This window comes from Syngnathus acus, chromosome 13, assembly GCF_901709675.1.
Source record: "Syngnathus acus chromosome 13, fSynAcu1.2, whole genome shotgun sequence".
Taxonomy (NCBI): domain Eukaryota; kingdom Metazoa; phylum Chordata; class Actinopteri; order Syngnathiformes; family Syngnathidae; genus Syngnathus; species Syngnathus acus.
Genome location: NC_051098.1, coordinates 13850127 through 13872992, shown reverse-complemented (window position 1 = coordinate 13872992; position 22866 = coordinate 13850127). Strand labels below are relative to the sequence as shown.

Genomic DNA, 22866 nt, shown 5'->3' with positions numbered 1-22866 from the left:
ATGGCAGGGCAGGCTTTTTACAAAGGAAAATCCAAACTTGATCTCTGCCACCGAGTCCAACGACTTGCATTTTTACCCCCGGCAAACCTGAAGAGCATTTGCACGTAATTTCTTCATCGCATTCTCAGGCTCAGGGATCACCTTATAACGGAGTTTTGTTTTTTTTCTTTCAACCACGCACACAATGCCAGAAAGCTTTAGTATAGTAGGAACAACTTATCGGACCAGTTTGTTCAGTTACTGGCCGGCTAGACTTCCAAATAAGAGTCCCGAGCTGTGGCTTGTGACCCCCAGTTTGAGAACATGTGTTGTAGTTATTATTTTCACTATTATTATTAATCGTCGTCTCTAACTCACAGTGCCGATTGGACCACGGACGTAGCTACGCAAAGCTAAGCTAAGCCGTGTCGATGCTACAATCACTTGATATTCCAGCATTACCGTTTCTCCCACACACACACATACACACACACACACACACTGATTTAAAAAAGATCAAATAAAAACAAGACATTCAGATAGCAGACGATACACACGCAAGCACACATATAGAAAACAGTGAATTGAGTCCTTCTCTCTGCTGATGACATCACTGATCACACCAATGACATCATTGGCTTGGTCCCTGCCGCCTCTGAGAGTCCAGTTTCGAGCAAGAGGAGGAGAAAAAGAAGAAGGAGGGTTGGCAGGCGCAAGTTAGCGGTTGTTCTTGGCCGCCTCCTTAGCGGCCACGATGAGCGGGGTCAGGCTAGAGAGAGGTTTGGCCATCTTCAGGAACTGGTGCTGAGCAGGAAAGGAAGAGACTTGATTTTACCCCCAAAAATAATACAAGAGTATCATGCCTGCACTATAATGCAAATTTGGACGCATTTTAAATTGTTTTATATTTCTTGTGGCAACCTGGAGTGAGTTGAGTAGTGCTTTTTTTTTTCCTGGTACCTGCAGCAATTCTTTGGCCGAGCCTCTCTTCTCCACGTCCATCTCTAGACATCGATTCAGGAAGTCCCTGAAGGTGGCTGACAGTTTCTCAGGGTTCTGTAACTCCGGCGTCCCATTGGTGGCGATCAGATAGAGTGCCTGGACCACCACATGACAACACATTTTTAACTACAGTGACACCTGGTGGTGATGGAAAGTTAAATACTACAAAAAAGAAAACTATTCTTGTACGATGAAATTTTTCTGGAAAATATGTATCTTACCCTGAGCGGGTTTTCATTGAGGTATGGCGGCTCGCCCTCCACCATTTCGATGGCCATGATGCCGAGGGACCATATGTCCACTTTAGGGCCATATGCTTTGCGGGTCACCACCTCCGGAGCCATCCAGTAGGGCGTGCCCACCATGGTGCTCCGTTTGCTCTGCTCTGGAGTGATCTGAGCACAGAAGCCGAAGTCGGCTGCAAACAAAAAAAAAAAGGGGAGGGGGCAACAAATTTAAACTAAAGTTGAAAATGTTCACTTCAAAAAACTATGGGGAGCTGTAAAAGATGTTTAAATAGCACCAGAGTGCCTCCTTCTGGTTAAAATTAGCAACAACAACCAGCAAGACTGCACACACGGAAACATGCAATAATGCTAATAAGATTTTTTTTTTTCTTTTCTTCAAAAGTGGACCACTGACTGAGTTTGACGGATCCGTCCATCCCGAGCAGGATGTTGTCACTCTTGATGTCTCTGTGGATGACTTGGTTGGAGTGGAGGAACTCCAACGCTTGCAGACACTAGGGGGCGACAAAGGCCGTCACAATACTACAAGTACTCCTGCATTTTTTTTTTTTTTTTTACCTCTCTGCACACGGCTGCTATCTGAGCTTCATCCATGCAAGTCTCTGTGACCACATCAGTCAAAGAGCCGCCGGCCAGGTACTCCATCACTACCCACAGCTCGTCACCAACCAGGTAACTATGGTGACAGATAACAGATGACATGAAGCACGTGTTTAGTTCGGCAATGCCAAAAGGTCATCTGACCTGTCCAGGTAGTTGACGATATTGGGGTTCTTGTTTTCCCTCATGACCAGGATCTCATTGATGATGAGTTCTTTCTTAGGCTGCTGTTGCAGATTCATCTGCTTGATGGCCACCTGATGCACAAAAACATCACGTGTCAATCTTGCGTAGCATTAACACAGCGGTGTCTCATTGTAAAGTAAGTAAAACAAAACTAGCAAACAAATTGACCAGATAAACCAAATAATTAACCAACCTCTTGTCCAGTGGCGATGTCGATGGCTGTATAAACCGTGCCGGATGCGCTGGCGCCACAAAACAACAATTAAATGTCACTTTTGCTACTTTCCAAACATCAACAAAATCTATTTCTACTCACCCTTGTCCAATCTTCTCAAAGCGAGTGTATTTCTTTTTCGGGTCTCCGACACTCACAATGGTCCCTGTGTGACACACACACGGAAATACTGAAGTGGTAAATTCTCTATTGAGGTTGAATTAAGATGATAGAACACTTATATCATGTGTCTATCATCTTTCTTCATTCGTGAGACTCAGCTGCATGCTGACTGACGTGAAGAGAAAAACAGAAAGAGAGGTCACAAACAATATGGAGGGATAAGAAAATGCCCCCCACAGTAATAAAACAGAAAGGGATGAAATAAAATTCAAAATAGTATTGGAATAGAAATTAAACTGTAAATATTAGCGAAATAGATCAGAAATTCAAGTCAAAATTAGGCGTCAAAGTGAAAACAAAATTATAGTAACTGGAAATAAAGTAAAATGTATCCAAGAATTGGAAAAGACTAGAAATAAAATGGCGATAAAATATGAAAAGCAATAGAATAGAAACAAAAGTAAAATATCTTAACAAAAAAAAAATAGAAATAGTAGCTTACAAATTGAAATATAGAAGTAGGAAAGCTTTGTTCTGCGAGGTAACCACACTGGGAAAGTTTTGGACAAACCCCCGGAAGAACAGCCAATCAGATGAGAGGATTGGACAAAAGGGGCGGGGACAGTGGGCGGGGCCCAGTCAATTAGACTGACAGACAGTATCCTCATCTTACCAGCAGAGGGCGGCCTGAGAACATCTTCACAGGCGTGTGCAGTTTAGGGAAATACAGTACATGTATCAACGTAATTTCTATTCTTTTCTACATTTTAAAACCCAAAAGTTCCAATGTAAATTGACCGTTTTTGATGACCCTTGAAACTTACTGAGCTTCTCCAAGATCTCCTCATCCGACATCTTCTTCTTGCGTCCTTTGTCCTGAGGGCGGGGCAAGGAGGGCCCGGGCGCAGGGGCGGCCCCCGGCGGGCTACTGGGAGCCGGGGCGCCTTCCGTGGCAGAGCAACCGGGCGGGGTGACGGCTGTGGCGGACGTCGCGGAGGAGGTTGGCACCACGATGGGGGAGGTGGCGGCGTCTTTGGTGGGAGGAGGCGGAAGGGGCTCGATGACAGAGCGGGTGTAAATCTGACAACATTCAATTTAAGATTACTTTTTCAGATTTTGGATTGCACATTTGTGTGTGTTTGTTTAAACTGTCTGAGCAACAGTCCAATGATGGGGAAATAATTTGCCACAATTGAAATCATCAGTGAAAGTTTGTGTGTGGGGGGGGTGCGTGTTCCAATCAGGACTAATAAAGTCATCACCATGGAGACAGACGCTGGAGGGCACCATAGCAGCAGCCTGTCAACCGCCAACATGTCTGAGAGCAACTATGTGCGTGCGTGCATTTGTACATTAGCGCGCCCACTTACCGATTTAGTGTGTTCCGGCCGTGGGGCGATGACGGGCGGCGGTTCGGCTTCGTCCTCGTCTTCATCCTCCGACACGGTGGAGATGGCGGGCATCTCCGAGACGCTCTTGGAGATCTGAGACAAACGAGGACAGACAATCATCGGTGACATCACTTCCTGTTTGGCTGAATGCTTTCTTCATCATGTTACTTTTCAATATTTTCTCGAAACTAATGTGACAGGATACTAGGACAGTCGAAAACAAGGATGCAAGGAGACAAGGATGCTGGAATGGTTGCTGGGCTTGTTTCCAAGCTGCATAGGCAAGAAAGCTCAAATGTGCTGATTCACGTTGCAGAGAAAAGCAGCAAAGTAAATACATTTGAAAACGTCTTGCTCATCACTTTCTGTCCTCGCCTTCATTGTCACCTTGTCAGCATCTCATCAACAAATCCAATACAAGCCAACGCTTTCCAAGAGAGATCCTGATAATAACGGCACACTTACCGTTGTGGTGGACGATGCGAAGACATCTGCGCTTTTGTCTGTGCATGGGGGAAAAAGGAAGTTACATTTGGCCAGGAGAGGTGTGTGTGTGTGTGTGTGTGTGTGTACCTGTGAAGCTCATGTATTTCTGGCTGTTGCTGGTTTCCTTGGAGTCGTAGAACTTGAGAACGTCAAGCACAGCCTGGAAGAACATGGCAGTCATGGAAGTTGGTAGGCAGGCGGGTTCTATTTGCCAATGCTGGTATGATCTATACCTGAGGATTCTTCTTTTGCTCCAGTTTGGTGATGTTGGACGTCTGCAGGAGGCGGGCCCACTGCTCAGGCATGCCCTACACAGACAGAGAAGATGCTCCATTTGCAATCGCAGAAATGGGTCGCGCAACCTTGCCCTCAGACTGGGTCAGCACATGAAAGTTTACACTTGACTTCTTTTTCTGCTTAAATGATTCAGCCGGCGTGACTTGACTAAAACAAAAAAAACAAAAAACTAAATATACACGCGCGCAGTAGCCAAAAGAGGTCAGTGAGGCGGATCAAGATTGAAACGAAACAAGGCCTCTTTGTCTGATGGGATTATTCAAAGCAACAAAAAAAAGTCCACTGGTGTGAGACCAACACACACACACATTTTGGACGCACACTTACGGTAAACTCGCCCGTGACGGCGTCAAATCCGACATGGATGGTGTGTTCGAAATCAGATGGGAGAGAAATCTCGGGCCGCTCTTTCTTTTTGTACGCTGAAACACAAACATTTGTTCTGTGTCATGGCGGTTATAAGAAAACAGTTGCCCAGGCGTCCATAACTGCGAGATGGGTTTAGCCAATCAGAAGCCAGAGCAGGAAAAGGCACATAATTCTGCAATGTATGATTTTTTTTATTTTTTTTGGTGCTCACTCTTGTCACCGCCGCCCGTCAGGATGAAGCGAATGGATCGGTCTTTCTTTTTCTTGTCCTCAGGGTTGGGGGGCAGCGGTTTGGAGCCGTGATTGACGGGGGCGGGGTCTTTGCCGCACGGGCCAATCATCGTGCTGGTGTTCCTCATGGGCGGGGCCGGCGGCTTGTCCTCCACCTCCCCGTTGTCGCACATTTTCTGTTCCTGAGGTAAGATTTCACACCGATGTTAAACATTGATTCGACTGAATCAATAAATAATTTTTCACACTATGCTACAGTCGTTTTCCATGTCTCATTAATTCATTTTCACACTTTACTGTCCATGAAGGCAAATTCATTATTAATACATGACAAGAGAAACATTTGACGTTCACACACATTTAAACTGCTGTGCAATCTGGATCGGATCTGGATTCAACCTTAGCCTGCATACACACATCTTGCTAGATTGAATAATACAATTAGCATAAAAGGGGATTTAATTCCACACAATTAAACTTATTTTTGTTTCACACCAGATTAATTAAATGTATCATGTAAAGATGTTTAATTTCCCAAAAAGGGATTCAAATGAATGATGCCATTTCAATTTCAAGAAATAAAATAATTATACTTTGTAGTAAAACCCTACAAGGCCTGAGATTTAAAAGATTAAAAAAAAAAGTTTGCTTCCAAATAAATAAATAGAATGCAAGATAAAGATCTTACCTGAAACGAGACACGAGCACCATGAGAACCAAACCGCAAGTGTAGCGCACAAGCACCTCGGACATCTTTTTACACAACCCTTGTGTGATGTCACTCTGTGATGTCGCGAGGTGAGTCACGTGACACACACATATATACATATACAAACATTGTCATGTGGCATTTCCCCTCCAAAAGACAATATGACAGTTGTGTGACCCAGACAACAATCAATCCAAGAAACTTTACTCACATGCACTGAAACTCGATCGGAAGACTCGCTGACAGTCACACCCGGCCACAAAGTGCGCTTTGTTGACGGCCGTTAGCCGTTCAAACGTTTGTGAGGAAGTGACCCGATCTTTGTTGGTCTTGAACACACACACACACACACACACACACAGGTGTAAAGCTAGCGTATATGGTCTCAGCTTTTGGAGGAACTCACACAATAGAACGTAACTTGATACAGGTGAGTCCTCTTCCGACTGTTGCCATTTTGCACACACAAATATAATACGTACAGTGAAGGCAGCTTTCATGGGCGAAAAAATCTGCTATCCAGATCTTCATCCTGACATGTTAACCAACCGGCGCTCTCCACTCTTGCAAACTTTGCCACTTGGCGAGGTTCCACAACATGTCCAAGATTTTATTGCGACTGTACTTTGAAATGAAGATTCAGGTAGGTGCAAAGTTCAACGGGAAACGTTTTATTTAGTGTGTCACTTGATTGTTGTCTGGCACACACAAGTGTCATTTTGTTTTTTGGGGAGCAAACGCCACATGATACTGTGTGCACCTGACGGCAGTGTCTGAAATGAGACACCCCGTCAGCACCTCCCTGCTAGCTTCTGTTTGCGTGTGCGTGTGTATTTTGTATTGTGTTGCAAAAGAACACACCTTCTTGTTCATCCTTACAAAGCTGTGCTTGTTCTTCTCAATTTCGGACTTCCTGCATCTTGGTCTCTTAACATCGAATCTACTTATGATAGATGTGCCAAACTTTGTGTTGCTAAGTCAAACTAGCCTCAAAAACGGAATGTTCCAAAGATGGCATAAGAAGAAAAAGAAATGGGAAGTCACAAGTGAAATGGTCCAAGAAACCAAAGTCTTCATCACTGTGGACAGTAAGCTGTGATGTGGTCATCCGCACACAAACACACACACACACACACACACACACACACACACACACAAACACACACACACAAACACACGCACTTTTATAACTTCCTGGAAGGACACATCACGGAGTAACAGCCAAGAAGAGCTCATTGCCTGCAAGGATGCATGACGCCCCGCCCAACAACAACAACATCACCACGGCAACCACAACCTCTAACTATGTGCGAGTGTATGCGGTCATCAATTAGACAATGACAAAGTAGCAAGGAAAGAGTAAAGACTTGAAAATAAAACTATCATGGGAAATAAAAAGGACCAAAAAAATGCACACACACACACACACACACACACGCAAATAAACACACCTAACACCAAACTCAGGCACTTAACATATCACACACACTGTAGTCACAGCTGGTTTTTAAATGCAATATAGACGGGTGCATGACAGATGGTTGTATGTGTGTGTGTGTGTGTGTGTGTGTGTGTGTGTGTGTGTGTGTGTGTGTGTGTGTGCCTATGCATGTGTGTGTTGTGCTCAGTTAAAATTGGAAAAAAAGTATGACATCATCATAATAATAATGCACTGCGTCTGTTTCATATCAGGGTTAATCTGTGATGGACACGCCCAAACCAGAGCAGCATCTTTTACTAAGTAAACATTACACACATACTATGTCAACTTCATGGGAATATTTCCTACTAACATACTATAAGCATTGCCCAAAAGTTACAAAGTTAGTCGTTGCTATAGTGACCAACACTAGAAATAAATGAGGAACAAAATTTACACAAAGTAACAATCATGGCAACAAGTAGATGCTACAGTTGCTATCAAGGCCATAAGTAGAAGCTAGTGGCGAGGGGAAAAAAACAAGCAAATGGAAAGCGTAGCCAAATGTAGAAGTCACTGGCAGGAAAATAAGCTACACCAACAAGTAGAAAATAGAAGGTGACATTGAGGTTGTAATTACAAGCTAATAAAACAAGCTGGACCAACAAATACAGTATAAGGTAGTCGAAACTAACAATTTAAAGCTAATAGTTACAGCTAAAAATAAAGGTTAGTATTGGTTAGCAACAGTTAAGTGTTGGCCAGGGTGGAGGTTTTAAAGCCAACATAGAAGAGCCGGGGCGACATACTGATGGATTGTGACTCGCTGTCACACTCCACTAAAATCACATTCATGCTCCAGTTCGCGGCTAACGACAACAAAGACATGCTAATAGACCTCTGCTTTGTGTAGTGAAACTTTCAAAATGTCCCGTTGGTGTTTACTTAGTCATCGGGTGACTTCCTGGTTCTTGGACGATGACTCAAAAGGCTATGAGGAGATTGACGCTGCCTTTTGGAATGATAAGAAAAAAAGAGAAAGTGGCGCCGATTGAGACCGCTCTCCCTTTCTCACATATTTTTCTGTGTAGCTGAACCTTGCCCGCCCCCTCCCGCCTTCCTTTTAAGACATTGTTAAGCTTTTTAAAGACTCCCTTACATTCATTATTACACACACAGCTGTCAGGGTGGTTGCCGTGGCAACCTCATCAATAATGGAGGCCACGCATGATGGGAGGGAACTAGCTTGTCACAAGGTAAAACAAAATCCCCCAAAAAATCAAAGATGTTGCTTTGATACAGCCAGCATTGACCTAAAAAGTTGTAACTGACTGAAAAACTCACCAGCGGCTAAGTTCAAACTTGTGTTTTGTAAATGAAGCCCTGCAGGTTCACACTCATGTTGTTAGTGTAAGCAGTGTGGGGACGCACTTTCAACTCAAAGAAAAACACAAACGTGAACAAAATGCTGGCAGCTGTGCACACGTTCACACATCATCGATACAATAAACATGCACATACAGACACACACACAAACAAACACACACACACACACACACACACAGTCGCGATTTAGATGTAGCTAAGCTCTTATTACAGCAGGCTAATGCTGCATTTCGCCACCTGTGAATCTACTTTTCGTCTACGCGTGTGTTTGTGTGTGTCTGAGTGTCTTGATCACTTATGTCAAATACACATTCGCACACATTCAAACTCGCAGTGACAGTCGGCTTTTCTGAAGCTTTTGCTAATCGTACCGCATGCTAAGCATCACAGACACGCAAAAGTGTTTGTGTGTGTGTGTGTGTGTGTGTTTGAGTGCACATGAAGGACACGTAAAATGTGTGACACGTCGGCGTCGTTTGCTACCAAGGTGCGAACAAATCAAACGTCCCCTTTGGCTGGAATGTGGGCAGGGGGGGACTTGGGGGTCACTGTAGCTGTGGCTAAAGATGATGTCAAAATAACAAGAAAAAAAAATACACGTTGGTCTAACCAACTAACTTGACCAGGTGACTAACTAGCTGGTTGACTTACAGTTAGTCAATTAACTGACAAACAAACCAAATAACTAACTGCTTAAATGACTTAAAAACTTAATCGACTGACTGACAGACTAGTTGAATAACTAACCAATTGACTCATTAACTGGGTGACTGACAAACCAGCTAACCGACTACCAAATCAACTGACTAATAAGTGGCCCAACGGCTAAGGGGTCAAAGTTACTAACTAATATAACTAACCGACTAACTTCGTGACTGACATACAGAGCAACAGCTTGACCAAGTAATTGACTGGCTAAACTACTGGCCAACTAACTGACAACTAACTAGCCGAATGACAAACGAAGAGGTTAACAGACCTGACCGAGTCAATCATATTCCACTCCAAACCTTTAGGTGGCAGTACGAGCATTTCAAAGCACATCAAGACTGCAGAAGACAACTGCTAGTCTCTTAACCTAGATTCTCACGAGAATACTCTTCTTCTTAATTTTGCCGGCGGTCCTAAACGTCGTTTTAAATTCTTTTCAGGGACAAGCTCAGGAGAGACTTCCTGTGTGATGGCGTATTTATAGATGACGACGTTAGCGCTGCTTCACTGCACACGTCAGACACACAAGAGCTGGAAAGAGCTGCAAAAGGCTGAGGAGCAACACACTCGTCCATCCTTTTTATCAACACACTTCACCATGATGTCACATTCTTTCAGGTAGCAAAAATCCAGCTATTCCTTTATGAGATTTTATTTTAAGGCCAAATCACCCAGCCCAACAAAAACAGGCATTAGCCACTAAACCACAGTAGAAGAAAATTTGTCATACTGTTGCCACTGCAAAAAACAAGGCAAGTCGATAGCAAACTTGTTTCCATCCATGCATGAAGTGAAGAAAAGTCACCACAGATGTATTCTTTCATTCCTTCATAAAGTCATCCATTGATTGATCAATTATGCAAATGAGCCAACTGTGTGCGAGATGCTGAGGCGTGCGGAAACTGGAGCCACGTGACCATCTAGGAACGTTCATCGCCATCCATCAGCGCAGACACACACTGACTCGCTTCAGATTAAAACACCAACTTGTTACCTGCACCAAGGAAGAGCAGCTTAATTTATCTGCTTGTTTGTGTGAAATTTCTTCCTATGATCGACACCAACCTGGTGTTCTTCCCACCATGGCAATGTCTCCACCCATTTATTAGTCCTTCTACCTAACTATCCTTACAATACTTCATTCATTCATTCATTCATTCATTCATTCGCATGAGGTTCACTGGTAGTAGTAGTAGTATCCACCCAGCTGTCAAAACACCACATAAAACCAAGTTGAATCCAGATCTGATCCCAATTGCATTTACACTGATTTAAGACAACAATGCCTTCTTCTTACTGAGGTCTCTGCAGCACCTATTAAAACTTCAGCGTGTGTTCTCTGAGCACTTTGTCATCTTTTAATTAATTTATTGAACACAAAGTGACCACAGCCAATCTGACATAAAAGCCGATATGACCACATCAAGCACAGCTTAATAATAGTTGTAACCATGAGAATAATAAAAGCATTTTTAAAAAAAAACATTATGAAAGCAAGATAAAAGCTGTGTTTCAGTTTGTGTTCTTAACCCTTCTTGTGCTGCTGCTCCGCCACACCTCATCTCGTTCGAACATCGATCACAAGTTGAATGAAAAAGTAGAGAAATGAAGCTCACCTTTTGTCTGATGGTTGGTCAAAATCCGCAGGGAGTTGAATAGGAACGAAATATGGATCCAAGACGGTGCCACGCCGTCTGAAGTCGCCCCTAAAGTGACTCCGCCACCTGTGTTGCTTCGTCCTGCTGCCCCAAGCCGAGCTGAGCAACCTCTCCCGGCCTATTGTTAGCTAGCCACCGGGGTGCCTCCCCGGCGATGAAATCCCCGCCTCCTTCTTGGCAGAGCGGCCACGCTACTGGTCATTGTGTCCTCTTCCTCGTTGCTGATTGGTTATTGAGGACGTTCCTTAAACACCACGAGGTTTCCACAGGATCGCAAGGAGGGGAGCGCAGGTGGTGCGTTCAGGGACAATGGGGAATTACGTCGGCGGCATGCGCATGAACTGGCAACGCCTTCCTGGCTGTCATCCACCTGCTGTGATTTTAATATTTCATGCCACGCGGTCACGTGACACGCATTAACAACCAAAATCATATGAATTATATATTACGGTTATATTATAGTTAATGTTTTGTTACTGTTTGTTGATCATTTTAATTTATTTTCTGTTTTGTCGGATAAAAAAAAAAACTGACAATCCAATTGGAAGCAGTCAGTGTTTTGCTACACAAAGGACAAACAATTATTCGGTTGCTGACTCCATTTAATTAGATTCGAAGTCTGTAGCAATATTTACTCTGTCTGTCTGTCTGTCTGTCTGTCTGTCTGTCTGTCTGTCTCTCCATCTATTCATCCCTCATCCCTTGAAGACTGAACAGTAGCGACATCTAGAGGCCAAAAAAAAGGGGTATGCCCCCCCACTAACATCCCAAAGAGCCGAGGGAGGACTTGCTCACTTCCGCACCATGTGACCGATCCTGCGACACTGACGCTCCTTCGTGCCGGGCTGCACCCACCCTTCCCTGGCATAGAGGAGCAGCAGGCCCCGCTAATAAACCAGTGACGGCCAGCCGCCAGATCACCCAGCATGTCCGCGGACGTCGCGGTGTCTCTGGCGGTGATGGCGTCGGCCGTCGTCCTGAGCGACGCCGCGCGCCGGATCTCCAGGCACCTGCTCCCGAGAACGAGCATGCGCGAGTACGCGGCGGAGTTTGCGTCCGCCTTCCAGTTGTGCTGCTGCACAAATGAGCTTCGACTCCTGGGCGAGACGGGTGCTCTCCGAGGCGGAGCCGCACTGGCGTTGACTTACGCGGCCGCCGTGGTGCACGCGCTCACTTTCCGCGGTGCTACTGGAAACCCCATCGGCGTGCTTGAGCACGCGTACCGCGGCAGGACGTCGGGAGCGCGCGCGCTGCTGGGCATCGTCTGCCAGTTCTTGGCCGCCGCCGCCTCGCGCCCTATCGTGCAGGTGCTCTGGGGGCGGGGCCTGTCCGGGATGCACGCACGCCACGCGCTCAAAAACTTCCAGTGCGCGAGCGCCATTCGCGCGACGTTGCCGGAGGCCGTGTGCGTAGAGATGGCGTGCGCGTTTGCCGTCCAGAGTGCGCACGCTCACACCCGCAGGATACAAGAGAAGTACCGAGTTCATGTTGTAGCCGCTGTCATCACGTCTGTTGTGTACGCAGGTATGTGAAGTACACACGTGATCGTGTAGTTACTGTGTGGAGTGTGCTTGTTCCGGTGTATGTTGATCTTAATGTCCATTAATTTACAGCTCATTGTCCTGGTCCTGTTTGGTGTGTGTGTTCATGCAGGTGGTAGCATGACTGGGGCAGTGTACAATCCTGCATTGGCTTTCTCAACTCAATTTGGCTGCATTGGAAACTCGTTGGCGGAATACTGCATGGTCTATTGGATGGGACCCCTGATGGGTGAGACACATGAAATATGCGGAAGACAATCTTGCTTTCTCGTCCTCACCTTGTACTTGTTCCTGCAGGCATGCTGGCATCCGTGTTGATTTTTGACCCAACATCCAGCCAGCCGTCTCCTCAGCATGTCACCAAGAGGAAATGATGAAGCTGCATCAACATGAGCACAAACTAAAAGACAAGTTTCTTATCTCAAGTGTGAAGAGCTTTTAGGATTTGTCCATAGTAGTTCCTGAAGCATTGTTATGTTCCAATCATAACTTTTTGAGGCCACTAAAAAAAGTACAATGTTATCAACATATTAACTGTTATTAATATTTTCTGGGTAGCTATTTATTCCTCAATTCTAATACTATTCAAATTGATCAAAGGTTGGATTTCCCAGCAGCCATGAATGCAGCACAAATTTTGTGAATAAAATACAAAAACATTTCTAGAAAACTTAATCTTTTATTGAGAATTGACTACAAACGATGCCTCATTGTTACATTTGTTTACATACAAAAAGTAACTTGGGGAGGAATGAACTATTTTGGTTAGCAACAACACAAGTTAGGATGACTGACAGCGACAAACAGGAAGTGCCCAGGACGCCTTGAAGGAGTGCAGCTGCCACGATGCACCCGTGGTCCATCTACACACAGCACAATCTATTTAGTACAAGTTCTATCTACGCGTGTGTGCATGTGTGAGACTGACCAGTGGTCAACATCTGCATCCTCAAACTGTCCTGCTTCTGCATCAGCGTCTCCATCCACCTCCATGCCATCTACACACATGTAAAAAAAAAAAAAACCATCTTCAATAGTAGTACCTTGACGGACCAGTTCAGTAAAAACAAACCACGAGTGACTCCAGAGGCAATGTCATCTGGAAAGTCAAAGGTACTCGAGTCCCACCTTCAAAGCGTCCGTCTCCCTGCTCGGTGCGTACACCGCCCATGTGGTATCGCTGTGCCACGCTTTGTGCCAACATGCCCTCCAGCCTCTCAAGCGTGGCTTGGCCCTCCTGAGTCAGTGAAGAGAGACCCTCGTCACACGTGTAGAACGTCGGGATGTCGGCGTGGCCGTGCTCTGATCCAAGGATTGAGACACACTGTTAAAAACGGGTTCAAGCTCAGAGAGTGTGACGGATGCTCTTACCGGCCTCTGTAAACACACATAAAGAAAGACATGGTAGTTAGTGTGTGTATGAGCGTGGATGCTTGCGTGTGTATGCCTTACCGGCCTCCTCCACGTCGTACTCTTCTCCTTCAAAGTCATTGTCAGAATCTTCATCTTCAGGGTCAGGATGCAGCGCCTGACACTCGCACATTGCCGCAAACATCGAGTCCACTGGAGACCCACAGGTACAAGTGTGTTGACACAAGGACATGACATATCGTGGCAATTTTAATATTGCCGTTTTTAAAAGAAAAACAGGACTCACACACTGCTTTGTCATCGGGCACAAATCGAATCTCCGTGATACCTCCTTCCTCATCATCTCCACCATCATCTTCATCTTCCGAACTACCCACTCCGTCATCCTCATCTTCTGCCGGCTTCTCTGCCATTTCGGCCTCATTCTCCTCTGGTAGGAAGGTAGTAGATGGAAAGCCACTTGAGCATTTATTCCTTATCCTCGATACAAGTTCTATCAACTAGCATTTATTCCATATTTTTGACAAATAAATTATCTTATTTTTGCATAACAAGCCAGAAGGAATGCACAGAGCGTTAACGACACTGTGTAGAAGTGCTGACCGCTGAGTTTTCCGTTGACCATGACGTAGAGATGTTCTTGGGGGTACGCGCTGACGTCTCTGGAGATGGCGTGCAGGCCGATGGTAGGGTACTCCAGACTGAACCCCAACCCCGCACCATCAAACCACGACAAACGCCTGCAAACAGTTGAGCAATGTGTACATTTTACCCAACACATGTTTTGTCTTGTTAAATTAAAACGCAATTTGAATTGTTAAGATTTTGTCTTTGGGTCAATTTTCTGACTTATTTATTTTGAAGTTTTAGTTACTTTATATTCCCAAAAAAAACAAACGAAATGTTATGACTCAGCCATCTAAAAGCATTTTTAATATCAACCCAAGTAAAGCGGTTCTCAAGCGTTCCGTCTCAATTCAAACTTTTATATGCTTTTATTTTACAAAGTTTCCGATGCTAGATTTTACCGGAAGTTCCGGTGGCTGCTAGCGTGTGATTAAAGCTCACATTTATGTCTTCAATATAAATCAGAATAAACACACAAATAGTTTCGAACACCAATACAATTATTTTATCATCACTTTGAAACACACACACGATGAAACAAGTTGGTGAAGAATTGCATTAGCAATAGCATTCTGAATGCTCCGCCGACTTACGTTTCGGCGACATAGAGCGTCCCGTTACCCAGCTTGTGTCCGTCCAAGACGGCCGCCGTGTCGGCCTGCTGCAGCCGAATTCCTTCGGTAGGAGGTCGGAGGTTCTTTAGCAAAACCATGGCGCGTTTGCACAAACGAAGACGTCAACAACCTAAAAGCTCTCGTGGCTAAACCTTAGCTTAGGTTACGTGGACAGCACAAATCCCGTTCATGTATTTATCCCGCGGAGAAGCTTAATCAGCCAGCCGGGCTGTGCGTGAGATATCCGGACTTATAAAACCAAACTTGTTGGGTCCAGAAAGCGCCAAGGCGAACTGGGTCGACGACGTGCGACGTTTGCCACTAGATGCTGCTACAAGTGTGACGTTTATACGTATGCTTGAAATCTCGCGAGACCAGTGTGACACAACGTGGCCTGGCGTCGTCTAGTTAAAAACCACGCAGAATGAATGAATGACTGAATAAATGAATGCATAAATAAAACGAAGACTTTTCAACAACTCTTTAATTACAAATCTATTGTAGCAGCGTCCAAACCAGGAAGTGGTGTCACAAGCAAACATAATGAAGTGACATTGGGTATTTATTTGGTCTGAACACAAAAATAGTAAATACGTTTTTCAGTCAACATTAGATAGGTTCCTCCCCAAAAATGTGGCAATGCATATTTGCAAGTGCCAAACTGAATATGTTGGGGTTCACTGTAAATGCCATAAATTGGTGACAAAACAATATTTTCTTTTTAAACATGGCTCAGAGGTGAACTTGCAAATGCCGCACTGCAAAAACACGAGGGTTGGCTTGATTAAGGCTCAAATTGGTCTCTTTCAGCAGCTTTTAGATCCCATTGTGGGGTGAGGGCCACACAGGACCCAGACTCGGTTGAGGGTCTCCTTTTGAGGGGCTTCAGCTGCTCAGGTCCGAAAAAATGTCAGTGAGGGTGGACTGTCTGCTGCTATCATTTTGAGAGGAGGAGGTGGACACTTCTGAGGAGGAAGAGGATGACGAGGAGGAGGAGGAGGTAGACAGTGATAAGGGGGAGGTCATACTAGTCCTGGAGTTTCTCCTGCGGGTGTCGCCGCCTACGCGTCTGAGCAGATACGCGTCTATTGTGCCTTTTCTCCGGTTAGTTTGCTGCTGCCTCTCCTCTTGGTCGAGCTTCTCTTGCAGGAGCAGTGCCATCTGCCGGTCAGCCTCCTCCTGCTGACGGCGCCGCTCCAGCTGGGCTTCCAGTTCCGCTTGTAACACCAAAGCGCCCTCTAGGGGCGGAGCCGAAGAAGATGACGAGGGCAAATGGAGGCGTGCTCGCTTTGCCTCCTCTTCGTCGGCAGGTTCAGAGCTCTTCCTCTTCGACGTTCCTGCGTCAGTGTGACAGATTCGGCAGTGTCGCGCCTCCAGCGGCGAGGCCGGGCCGGGACAAGGGGGTTCCGGTTGGTCCTGCTGAGTCCTGTATAGGTCCGCTTGAGGGAGACGCTCCCCATGGGAGAGACGAATATTCTCCTGGAAAATGTCAACCAATGATCTTTTGTCAACAAGTAGTCTGTTTGGCTTTGGTGATTTCAAACAAGAACTCCAGAAAAAAAATATCACGTTACAATCATAATAAAGACATTGTTGTTCATATGTTTGTGACGGACCTTGTTAGAAATCAAAGTGGTGGTCGAGCTGCACTCTGACGGGCTGGACTTGGACGGAAGTCGACACAAGAACCTAAAAATATTCAGAGGATAAAATGGTTTAAGACGGCCATATTGTATCCCACGGCTTCATTACACAACTGACTTTTCAATGTGTCCCGCCGTGTTGACTTTCTTCTTGGCCGGAGTGATGTGAGCACGATGACGGTTGTCAGGGGAGACGGGAGCGGTGTTCTACAACAAGAGAAGTCAACATCAGTCAACGTGTTTACCCCCCCTGCAATTGTAGAAGAGTAGAGACGATGCCGTGACTGACCAGCTCTTTGTTGAGCATCTTGGCCAGCTGCTCATCTTCCTTGCTCCTCTTCCGCTCTTCCTGAAGGATCTCCTCCTCCTCCACCAGGAGTTTGTGGATGTACTCCTCGCTGGCATGCTGCTCCTCCTCTTCTAGCTCGCGCTTCTCCTCAGACAACTGACAACAACGACACAAGTTGAGAGGGACCTTGCGTCGGAGGCCTTTGTAAAATAGTAGATTGATGTCATTTCTGAGCGGTAAGAACTCTATGTAATAAATAAAATTTAAAAAAATGGGACGGCTGATGTTTAGCTTACTTACTTTGTTGATCTGCTCCTGATATTCTTGTCTCAGCTCACCAGGCTGACTTGTTCTGGGGGAAAAAACTAACACACACATACAAACACGGACAGACACACACAAAAAAGACAAGTACTTAGTATCGGTGTCTACTTAAAACTCGTAACGGCATCGGTCTGGAAAAAAGTGGTATGGGACATTATGGGATGCCGTGGTGGTACCCGTCAAGTCGTCATCATTGACAGCATCCTGCCCGCTGAGGCGTCGTTGGCAGCGCTGCGGGAAGCTGAGCTGGATCTGTGTCCACAACTGCTGGTTGACCAGAGTCTTGTTCTTGTTGTTCAGCCGAACCCATGTGGACACACGCTTCCTGCACATGGGACAGCACAACGCGCTCTTGTCCACGGATTCCAAGAAGCAAGCCTGACCACCAAAACACACAATGCATGTTAAATGCCTCTTTTTCTCAAAGGTTTAAATTGATGGTGGGTGTAAACGAAGTGTGTGAGAATACTCACCTTGCAGAAGGTGTGCATGCAAGGAAGCGTCACCGGCTCAAGAAACATGTCCAAACACACTGGACACAAACAGTCATCCAGGGACAGCGGCTCCTCTCTCTTCCCCTTGCCCTTCCCCTTGCCTTTACCACTCGACTTGGTTGGGTCGGGCACCTCGGCGTCTGAATCTGGCATGATCTTCTTCTCTCCTTCTTGCTCCTGGATCTATGTGGCCAGTGGAGGCAGACGACAATGCGGTGAGGTTTCCACAACAAACGCTACAGCTATTACTCACTATGAGATATTGTAATATTCAATACCGAATCTCTTGATTTTCGCGGCTGGTCTTCGTCCCAACATCCGCGAACATCGAGGGTTGACTGCAAATAAACTTTCCTGCAAACATTCCAGCACAGATCACTTAAGCACAACAGTGCATGTTGTACAAACGTGTCAAAGCTAAGCTGCTTCCCTTTGACAACAACCGGTCTGGTGTCACAACTCCAGGCAGACAACAAAACAGTTGAACAGAAAAGTTACTTCTAACTAGTATTACCTCTTGAGTTGTGTCCTCTCAGTAGCTTTAATGGACGACTCTTAAATTTGCTCCTTCCTACACAATCCCAGTTAGCCGTTAGCTCTAAAGCTAAGCCGCGTCAGGCCGCACAACTCCCGCTCGGACGGACGAATGAAGTATCGCCAAAGTGCTCTATTAATAAAGTTTAATCGATATATAATGGCCTCTCAGGTGGGTGGGTTTACAATGTGTTTAGTAGTTAACTTGAGAAGATAAAGCTCTACCATTACCCGCGCAATCCGGATGGTGGCGTCTGCGCACGCGCATGACGAAATGTCTGGAAAAGCCGATGACAGCATTTTGAGTGCTGCTACTTGTAAAATGTGTTTTGAACATTTGTCAGACATAGTAATGCCATGTTATGTCTAATATTTACCTTAAATAAATAGAAAATTATTATTGCATTAATAAGTGGTGTATAAATCATCTTATACATTTTTTATTCTTGACCATTCAAAGTGTTGGCGAATCACCTGCACTCTTTGACAACAAGTATGGCGTTCATGTGGTTTGCTCAAAAGTTATGTTTGGGAAATACTAAAGATTCTGCCCGGCAGCAGTAACGAAGCATGGATCAGAAAATGCCTCTACGTGGATTAAAAAAGTCATTTATAATTTGGCTAAATAATTTTTATTTGTTTTTGTGCTGGTGTTTGTTTTTATTGTGAGTGAATCATTAACATTCCCTTTCAAGCTGGCACTTTTTCCACCGTTTCTATGATGCATCTGGTATGGTTAGCGATCACTCGTTGACGAAACCATCGCTCCAAGGGAAAACTGCGCTTTTCTCCTTGTTGCATTTGCTTCCGGACTGGTGCGAGGCCTTCGCCCCGTCGCCACAGCGGTGCTTCTTGAGCTGCCTGGAGTCGGAGAACCCGCGGCCGCAACTCTGGCACGAGTACAGCTTGACGCCCGTGTGGATCTGCATGTGCGACTTGAGCTGGTTGGACTGGCGGAACTTGCGGCTGCACTGTTGGCACTCGTAGGGCTTCTCGCCCGTGTGCACCAGGAGGTGTCGGTGGTAGTTCTGCGTCGTCCTGAAGGCCTTCCCGCACTGTTGGCACTGGTGCGGCTTGACGCCTGTGTGCAGCAGCTCGTGCTGGCGTAGCTGCGACTGAAGCAGGAAGGCCTTCTGGCAAAAACCGCAGACGTGCGGCCGGTCGCCGCTGTGCTGGCGCATGTGGTAAATGTATAGGTGGCGCTGGTGGAAGGACTTCCCGCACGTCTCGCAGACAAACTCCTTGTGCTCGGCGTGGCTCTTCTCGTGCGTGCGAAGCGTGCTGACGCTGCTGAAGCTCTTGGCGCAGCTCTTGCAACTGAAGGCCTTCATGCCCGCCGATGCCCGCCGACGGCGCCGGTTGCCGGCGGGCGCGCCGCCCGCCTTGGCGTGCTCCTTGTTCTTGTGGACCACGAGCTGGTGCTTCTGCAGCTGGCAGTTGTAGAAGAAGGTCTTGCCGCACAGGTCGCACATGAAGGGTTTCTCCACGCCGTGCGCTAGCATGTGCGTTTTCAGGGCCCACGTTCCGGAGAAGCCTTCGCCGCACTTCTCACACCTGCCGCACATGCAACAATGACTTTTTAATGTGGATGGATGGATGTTTTTCACAATTTGAGTTTTCCTTTTTTTGGTGTATCTGTGTGTGAACTTTAAAAACTTAAAGTGATCTTACTTGAAGGGCTTTTCTCCGCTGTGGAGGCGCAGGTGCCTTTGGAAGTTGTACTTGAGTCCGAAGCTGAGTCCGCAGGTCTGACAGACGAAAGGCTTCTCCCCCGTGTGGACCACACGGTGCTGCAGCAGACCCATACGGCACTTGAAGGCCTTGTTGCACTCGCCGCACGAGAAGGGTCGCTCGTCCGAGTGCGAGCGTTTGTGCACGCGCAGGTTCCCGCTGGTGGAAAAGCGCTTGCCGCACGTCTGGCAGGGGTACGGCCGCGCCCCCGTGTGGACCGTCTGGTGCTCGCGTAGGCTTTTTTTCCTCAGGAAGCCTTTGCCGCACACGTCGCACATGAAGGGCTTGACGTCAGCGTGCGAGATCTCGTGGTATCGAAGTACGGCTGCCGAGGTGAATGTGCGGCCGCAGGTGGCACAGCGCAGGGGCGTTGCCTCCAGCCGGTGCGACGCTTGATGGGCGCGCAGCTGCCGGGCCAGACGGAATTTCCGATTGCACTGCTCGCACGCCAGCATCTTGTCAGGGTCTCGTTCCTGGGCCTCGCGTAGCTGGTGGGCCTGCTGGTGTTTGTGCAGTGTTTTTGCCTTTGCAATGGGGGAAGAAAAAAAAAAAATAAAATCAATCCACAATCTTTATTCACAGATTCTTTTTTTCCACATACCTGGTAGAAGCCTTTGTCACACAGCGTGCAGGGGAAGGGTTTGGTGTGGCGCAAGGCGTGTTTGCGTAGCTGGTGTTGCTGGTGGAAGCCTTTGTCGCATAGCTCGCAGAAGAAGCGCTTGTTCTTGTACTGCTCACGCCGGCGCTTATTCTCCAGCTCCTTCAGGTCTTCTTCACTTGCAGCTACGTCATAAAGAAAAAACAATTTTGCCTCCAAAGGCGAACTGCATTTTGGAACTTGAGCAAGATTTTCTATTCAATAAAATGAATTCATTATTTCGGCGGTTTATATTTACAGCATCGCTTTGATATTCGTGCTTGTGCCATGTTGTTTTTTATTAACCTGTTGAGTAAACATGGATGCTCACTACTTTTCCAAGTGCATTGTGGCATTCTGAGTGCCCTTCGTTTATCCTTTCAGGACATTTGGACACCGCAAAAAAATATAAATACTTAATAGTGTGTTTTATTCATCCCGTAATGGTAATGAATTACCTGGTTGAGTGTGGGTCACCATCTCCTTTTCTGATTTAACGTCAACTGGTTCTGCCGTCTTACTGGCCTCCTGAACGACAAATAAATAAATTAGTGACCAAAACTGACATCGTGTGAAGGAAACTGGAGAGAAAAACAACAAAACATGCCCAACCTTTTCGTGAAGCTCCGTCTCATTCTTGGTGGCCACCAACTTCTCAGGCTCCAGCTGCTCACCCGCGAACGGAAGTGACATCACGCCAGAGACTTCACCCTGAGCGTGATCTTCAAGGTGGTCTTCAGATGGCGTCACCAAGGGGCCATTCGGGACCCTGAATGTGCTGTGAACCGGCGAGCTGATGATGACTAGAGGAACCTGAGCCGTACCGCCACTGCTCGCTTTGCTGGAAATCGCTTTGGCCGAGTTGATGATGGACATGGCGAGGCTCATGGGGGCAGCGACCTGTCGTTTGTCGTCTACTGACAATGAACAATTACTAAGTTACATTATACCCGTTTTGGTTACGGTTGAACAATTCTGAATAATAATCTACTTTCTTACTCTGTGTTTTCTCCATCGTAGACGTTTGCTTGTCCCTTGAACTCAGCTCAACCTCCAGCTGCCCCACTTTGTCTCGCAAGGTGTCATCTTCCTTGGGCAAGGTTGCCAGGAGCTGTCCAAACACACTGCAGATTTGACGGACTGCCTCCTTCGCTGCCACACTCAAGATGGATGTTAGCTGACGCTGAGGAGGGAGAGGACATGATGAGGCTACAAGCACATCCGCGAATATGTGGGGCCCACAATTTGACAAAGGAAATTGCGCCCCCTTCCATTTCGGAGCGTATACTACTAGTTATTTGAGTTGTGACAGCAGTTTGCTTGTCAATGTAACCACGGTCGATTTGATTAAATGTATATAGAATTTTTTAAAAATATAAAACTACATTATATTTACGTAAGTGATAAATAAATTCTCCTTATTAATTTATTCGCCTAGGCGAAAAGGGAAGTGAGGACGGGATTGTTATCTGGCTCTCGTTACTCTTCTCCTATAAACTTCCAGCCTCCACTCCGTTCGTCTTCGTAAGTTGATAAGAATAAAACGAATATTACTACAATTAATAACAACCGCTGCTTACCTTCAGCTCGGCGTTGTCGGCAGCCTGGATCTGCCCGCCAACGAGGCTCCTGTGGAAAACTCCCACGGCTGCATCCACCGCCACCTCCATGATGAGCGTCGCCTGCGAGCGGAAAGTTTCGGCGGTTGTCGCCTCGTCGTGGCTCGGCCGATCCATCCAGACCTAAGGCAGGTCGCCAGGACGGATGTAAAATTTTAGAAAAATAATTCTTATAATGAACAACAAATTCTGGTCGAACAAATTCGGGTCTTTAACAAAAACAGAGGCAATCATTCGGGATGGTTATCTGCGTTCGGACGTCCAATATGTCTGCGATGTTTACATCCGGGTCACGTCGGAGTCATTTGAGAGTCGAGTTCGCAGCTAACGTGTGACGTAATTAGGAAGGGACCATTTTATTTATTTTTCATTCATTACGTGTTGCTGTCGCATAATTCGACGTAATAAAACGTCAGCTGGTGGAATTGCGGT

General features: G+C 46.3%; 5 protein-coding genes across 12 annotated transcripts; 1 reads left to right on the top strand and 4 right to left on the bottom strand.

Moving 5' to 3' along the window:
* Nucleotides 1–133: 133 nt before the first annotated feature.
* On the bottom strand, nt 134–11167 carry pak1 (p21 protein (Cdc42/Rac)-activated kinase 1). 3 transcript variants are annotated; one of them, XM_037268089.1, is made up of 17 exons: nt 10969–11167; nt 6047–6164; nt 5107–5308; nt 4854–4948; nt 4463–4537; nt 4317–4389; nt 4209–4246; nt 3723–3836; nt 3177–3432; nt 2332–2395; nt 2209–2257; nt 1974–2086; nt 1788–1905; nt 1624–1723; nt 1203–1399; nt 940–1077; nt 134–783 (listed from the first exon to the last, which is right to left on the bottom strand). In XM_037268089.1, exons 3-17 carry the CDS (start codon nt 5297–5299, stop codon nt 697–699), a joined length of 1710 nt encoding a protein of 569 aa, XP_037123984.1. In that variant the 5' UTR covers nt 5300–5308; nt 6047–6164; nt 10969–11167; the 3' UTR covers nt 134–696. The 3 variants fall into 3 exon arrangements, with proteins under 3 accessions (XP_037123984.1, XP_037123982.1, XP_037123985.1); XM_037268087.1 differs by lacking the exon at nt 6047–6164 and having other exon boundaries at nt 10969–11163; XM_037268090.1 differs by lacking the exons at nt 6047–6164; nt 10969–11167 and adding an exon at nt 5815–5962.
* Nucleotides 11168–11778: 611 nt separating this feature from the next.
* aqp11 (aquaporin 11) lies at nt 11779–13216 on the top strand. The gene is made up of 3 exons (XM_037268113.1): nt 11779–12534; nt 12664–12780; nt 12849–13216. Exons 1-3 carry the CDS (start codon nt 11937–11939, stop codon nt 12923–12925), a joined length of 792 nt encoding a protein of 263 aa, XP_037124008.1. The 5' UTR covers nt 11779–11936; the 3' UTR covers nt 12926–13216.
* clns1a (chloride channel, nucleotide-sensitive, 1A) lies at nt 13211–15529 on the bottom strand. 2 transcript variants are annotated; one of them, XM_037268115.1, is made up of 8 exons: nt 15143–15261; nt 14526–14662; nt 14209–14352; nt 14004–14114; nt 13923–13928; nt 13680–13853; nt 13480–13549; nt 13211–13414 (listed from the first exon to the last, which is right to left on the bottom strand). In XM_037268115.1, coding segments are annotated over exons 1-8 (762 nt in total). In that variant the 3' UTR covers nt 13211–13413. The 2 variants fall into 2 exon arrangements, with proteins under 2 accessions (XP_037124010.1, XP_037124009.1); XM_037268114.1 differs by lacking the exon at nt 13211–13414 and having other exon boundaries at nt 13535–13611; nt 13662–13853; nt 15143–15529.
* Nucleotides 15530–15629: 100 nt separating this feature from the next.
* On the bottom strand, nt 15630–18721 carry rnf168 (ring finger protein 168). 3 transcript variants are annotated; one of them, XM_037267412.1, is made up of 9 exons: nt 18428–18721; nt 18167–18267; nt 17893–18096; nt 17596–17797; nt 17396–17460; nt 17096–17251; nt 16925–17013; nt 16780–16852; nt 15630–16642 (listed from the first exon to the last, which is right to left on the bottom strand). In XM_037267412.1, the coding sequence occupies exons 3-9, from the start codon at nt 18064–18066 to the stop codon at nt 16049–16051; spliced, it is 1353 nt and encodes a 450-aa protein (XP_037123307.1). In that variant the 5' UTR covers nt 18067–18096; nt 18167–18267; nt 18428–18721; the 3' UTR covers nt 15630–16048. The 3 variants fall into 3 exon arrangements, with proteins under 3 accessions (XP_037123307.1, XP_037123306.1, XP_037123304.1); XM_037267411.1 differs by having other exon boundaries at nt 18192–18267; nt 18428–18720; XM_037267409.1 differs by having other exon boundaries at nt 17893–18090; nt 18192–18267; nt 18428–18719.
* Nucleotides 18722–18856: 135 nt separating this feature from the next.
* On the bottom strand, nt 18857–22735 carry LOC119132280 (zinc finger protein 708-like). Of its 3 annotated transcripts, none has more exons than XM_037267404.1 (7): nt 22396–22735; nt 21815–21998; nt 21428–21732; nt 21274–21343; nt 20780–20961; nt 20119–20702; nt 18857–20001 (listed from the first exon to the last, which is right to left on the bottom strand). In XM_037267404.1, exons 1-7 carry the CDS (start codon nt 22549–22551, stop codon nt 19191–19193), a joined length of 2292 nt encoding a protein of 763 aa, XP_037123299.1. In that variant the 5' UTR covers nt 22552–22735; the 3' UTR covers nt 18857–19190. The 3 variants fall into 3 exon arrangements, with proteins under 3 accessions (XP_037123299.1, XP_037123300.1, XP_037123298.1); XM_037267405.1 differs by having other exon boundaries at nt 21428–21729; XM_037267403.1 differs by having other exon boundaries at nt 21428–21735; nt 22396–22734.
* Nucleotides 22736–22866: the final 131 nt, after the last annotated feature.

Excerpts from the sequence above, each read along its gene's own strand:
- clns1a (XM_037268114.1), bottom strand. The coding sequence starts at position 15,261 with ATGGTTTTGCTAAAGAACCTCCGACCTCCTACCGAAGGAATTCGGCTG. Across the intron at positions 14,353-14,525 it reads GGTCAACGGAAAACTCAGCG|AGGAGAATGAGGCCGAAATG; the intron begins GTCAGCACTTCT and ends CCTTCCTACCAG. Across the intron at positions 13,612-13,661 it reads AGGTGGGACTCGAGTACCTT|TGAACTGGTCCGTCAAGGTA; the intron begins TGACTTTCCAGA and ends GTTTGTTTTTAC.
- pak1 (XM_037268089.1), bottom strand. The coding sequence starts at position 5,299 with ATGTGCGACAACGGGGAGGTGGAGGACAAGCCGCCGGCCCCGCCCATG. Across the intron at positions 2,396-3,176 it reads GGAGATCTTGGAGAAGCTCA|GGACCATTGTGAGTGTCGGA; the intron begins GTAAGTTTCAAG and ends TGTGTCACACAG. Across the intron at positions 1,078-1,202 it reads TCAATGAAAACCCGCTCAGG|GCACTCTATCTGATCGCCAC; the intron begins GTAAGATACATA and ends GTGGTGGTCCAG.
- aqp11 (XM_037268113.1), top strand. The coding sequence starts at position 11,937 with ATGTCCGCGGACGTCGCGGTGTCTCTGGCGGTGATGGCGTCGGCCGTC. Across the intron at positions 12,535-12,663 it reads CACGTCTGTTGTGTACGCAG|GTGGTAGCATGACTGGGGCA; the intron begins GTATGTGAAGTA and ends GTGTTCATGCAG. Across the intron at positions 12,781-12,848 it reads TTGGATGGGACCCCTGATGG|GCATGCTGGCATCCGTGTTG; the intron begins GTGAGACACATG and ends TTGTTCCTGCAG.
- rnf168 (XM_037267412.1), bottom strand. The coding sequence starts at position 18,066 with ATGCCAGATTCAGACGCCGAGGTGCCCGACCCAACCAAGTCGAGTGGT. Across the intron at positions 17,252-17,395 it reads ATCAGGAGCAGATCAACAAA|TTGTCTGAGGAGAAGCGCGA; the intron begins GTAAGTAAGCTA and ends CGTTGTTGTCAG. Across the intron at positions 16,853-16,924 it reads ACGGCGGGACACATTGAAAA|GTTCTTGTGTCGACTTCCGT; the intron begins GTCAGTTGTGTA and ends GAATATTTTTAG.
- LOC119132280 (XM_037267403.1), bottom strand. The coding sequence starts at position 22,551 with ATGGATCGGCCGAGCCACGACGAGGCGACAACCGCCGAAACTTTCCGC. Across the intron at positions 20,962-21,273 it reads GGTGACCCACACTCAACCAG|CTGCAAGTGAAGAAGACCTG; the intron begins GTAATTCATTAC and ends TTTATGACGTAG. Across the intron at positions 20,002-20,118 it reads AGCGGAGAAAAGCCCTTCAA|GTGTGAGAAGTGCGGCGAAG; the intron begins GTAAGATCACTT and ends CATGTGCGGCAG.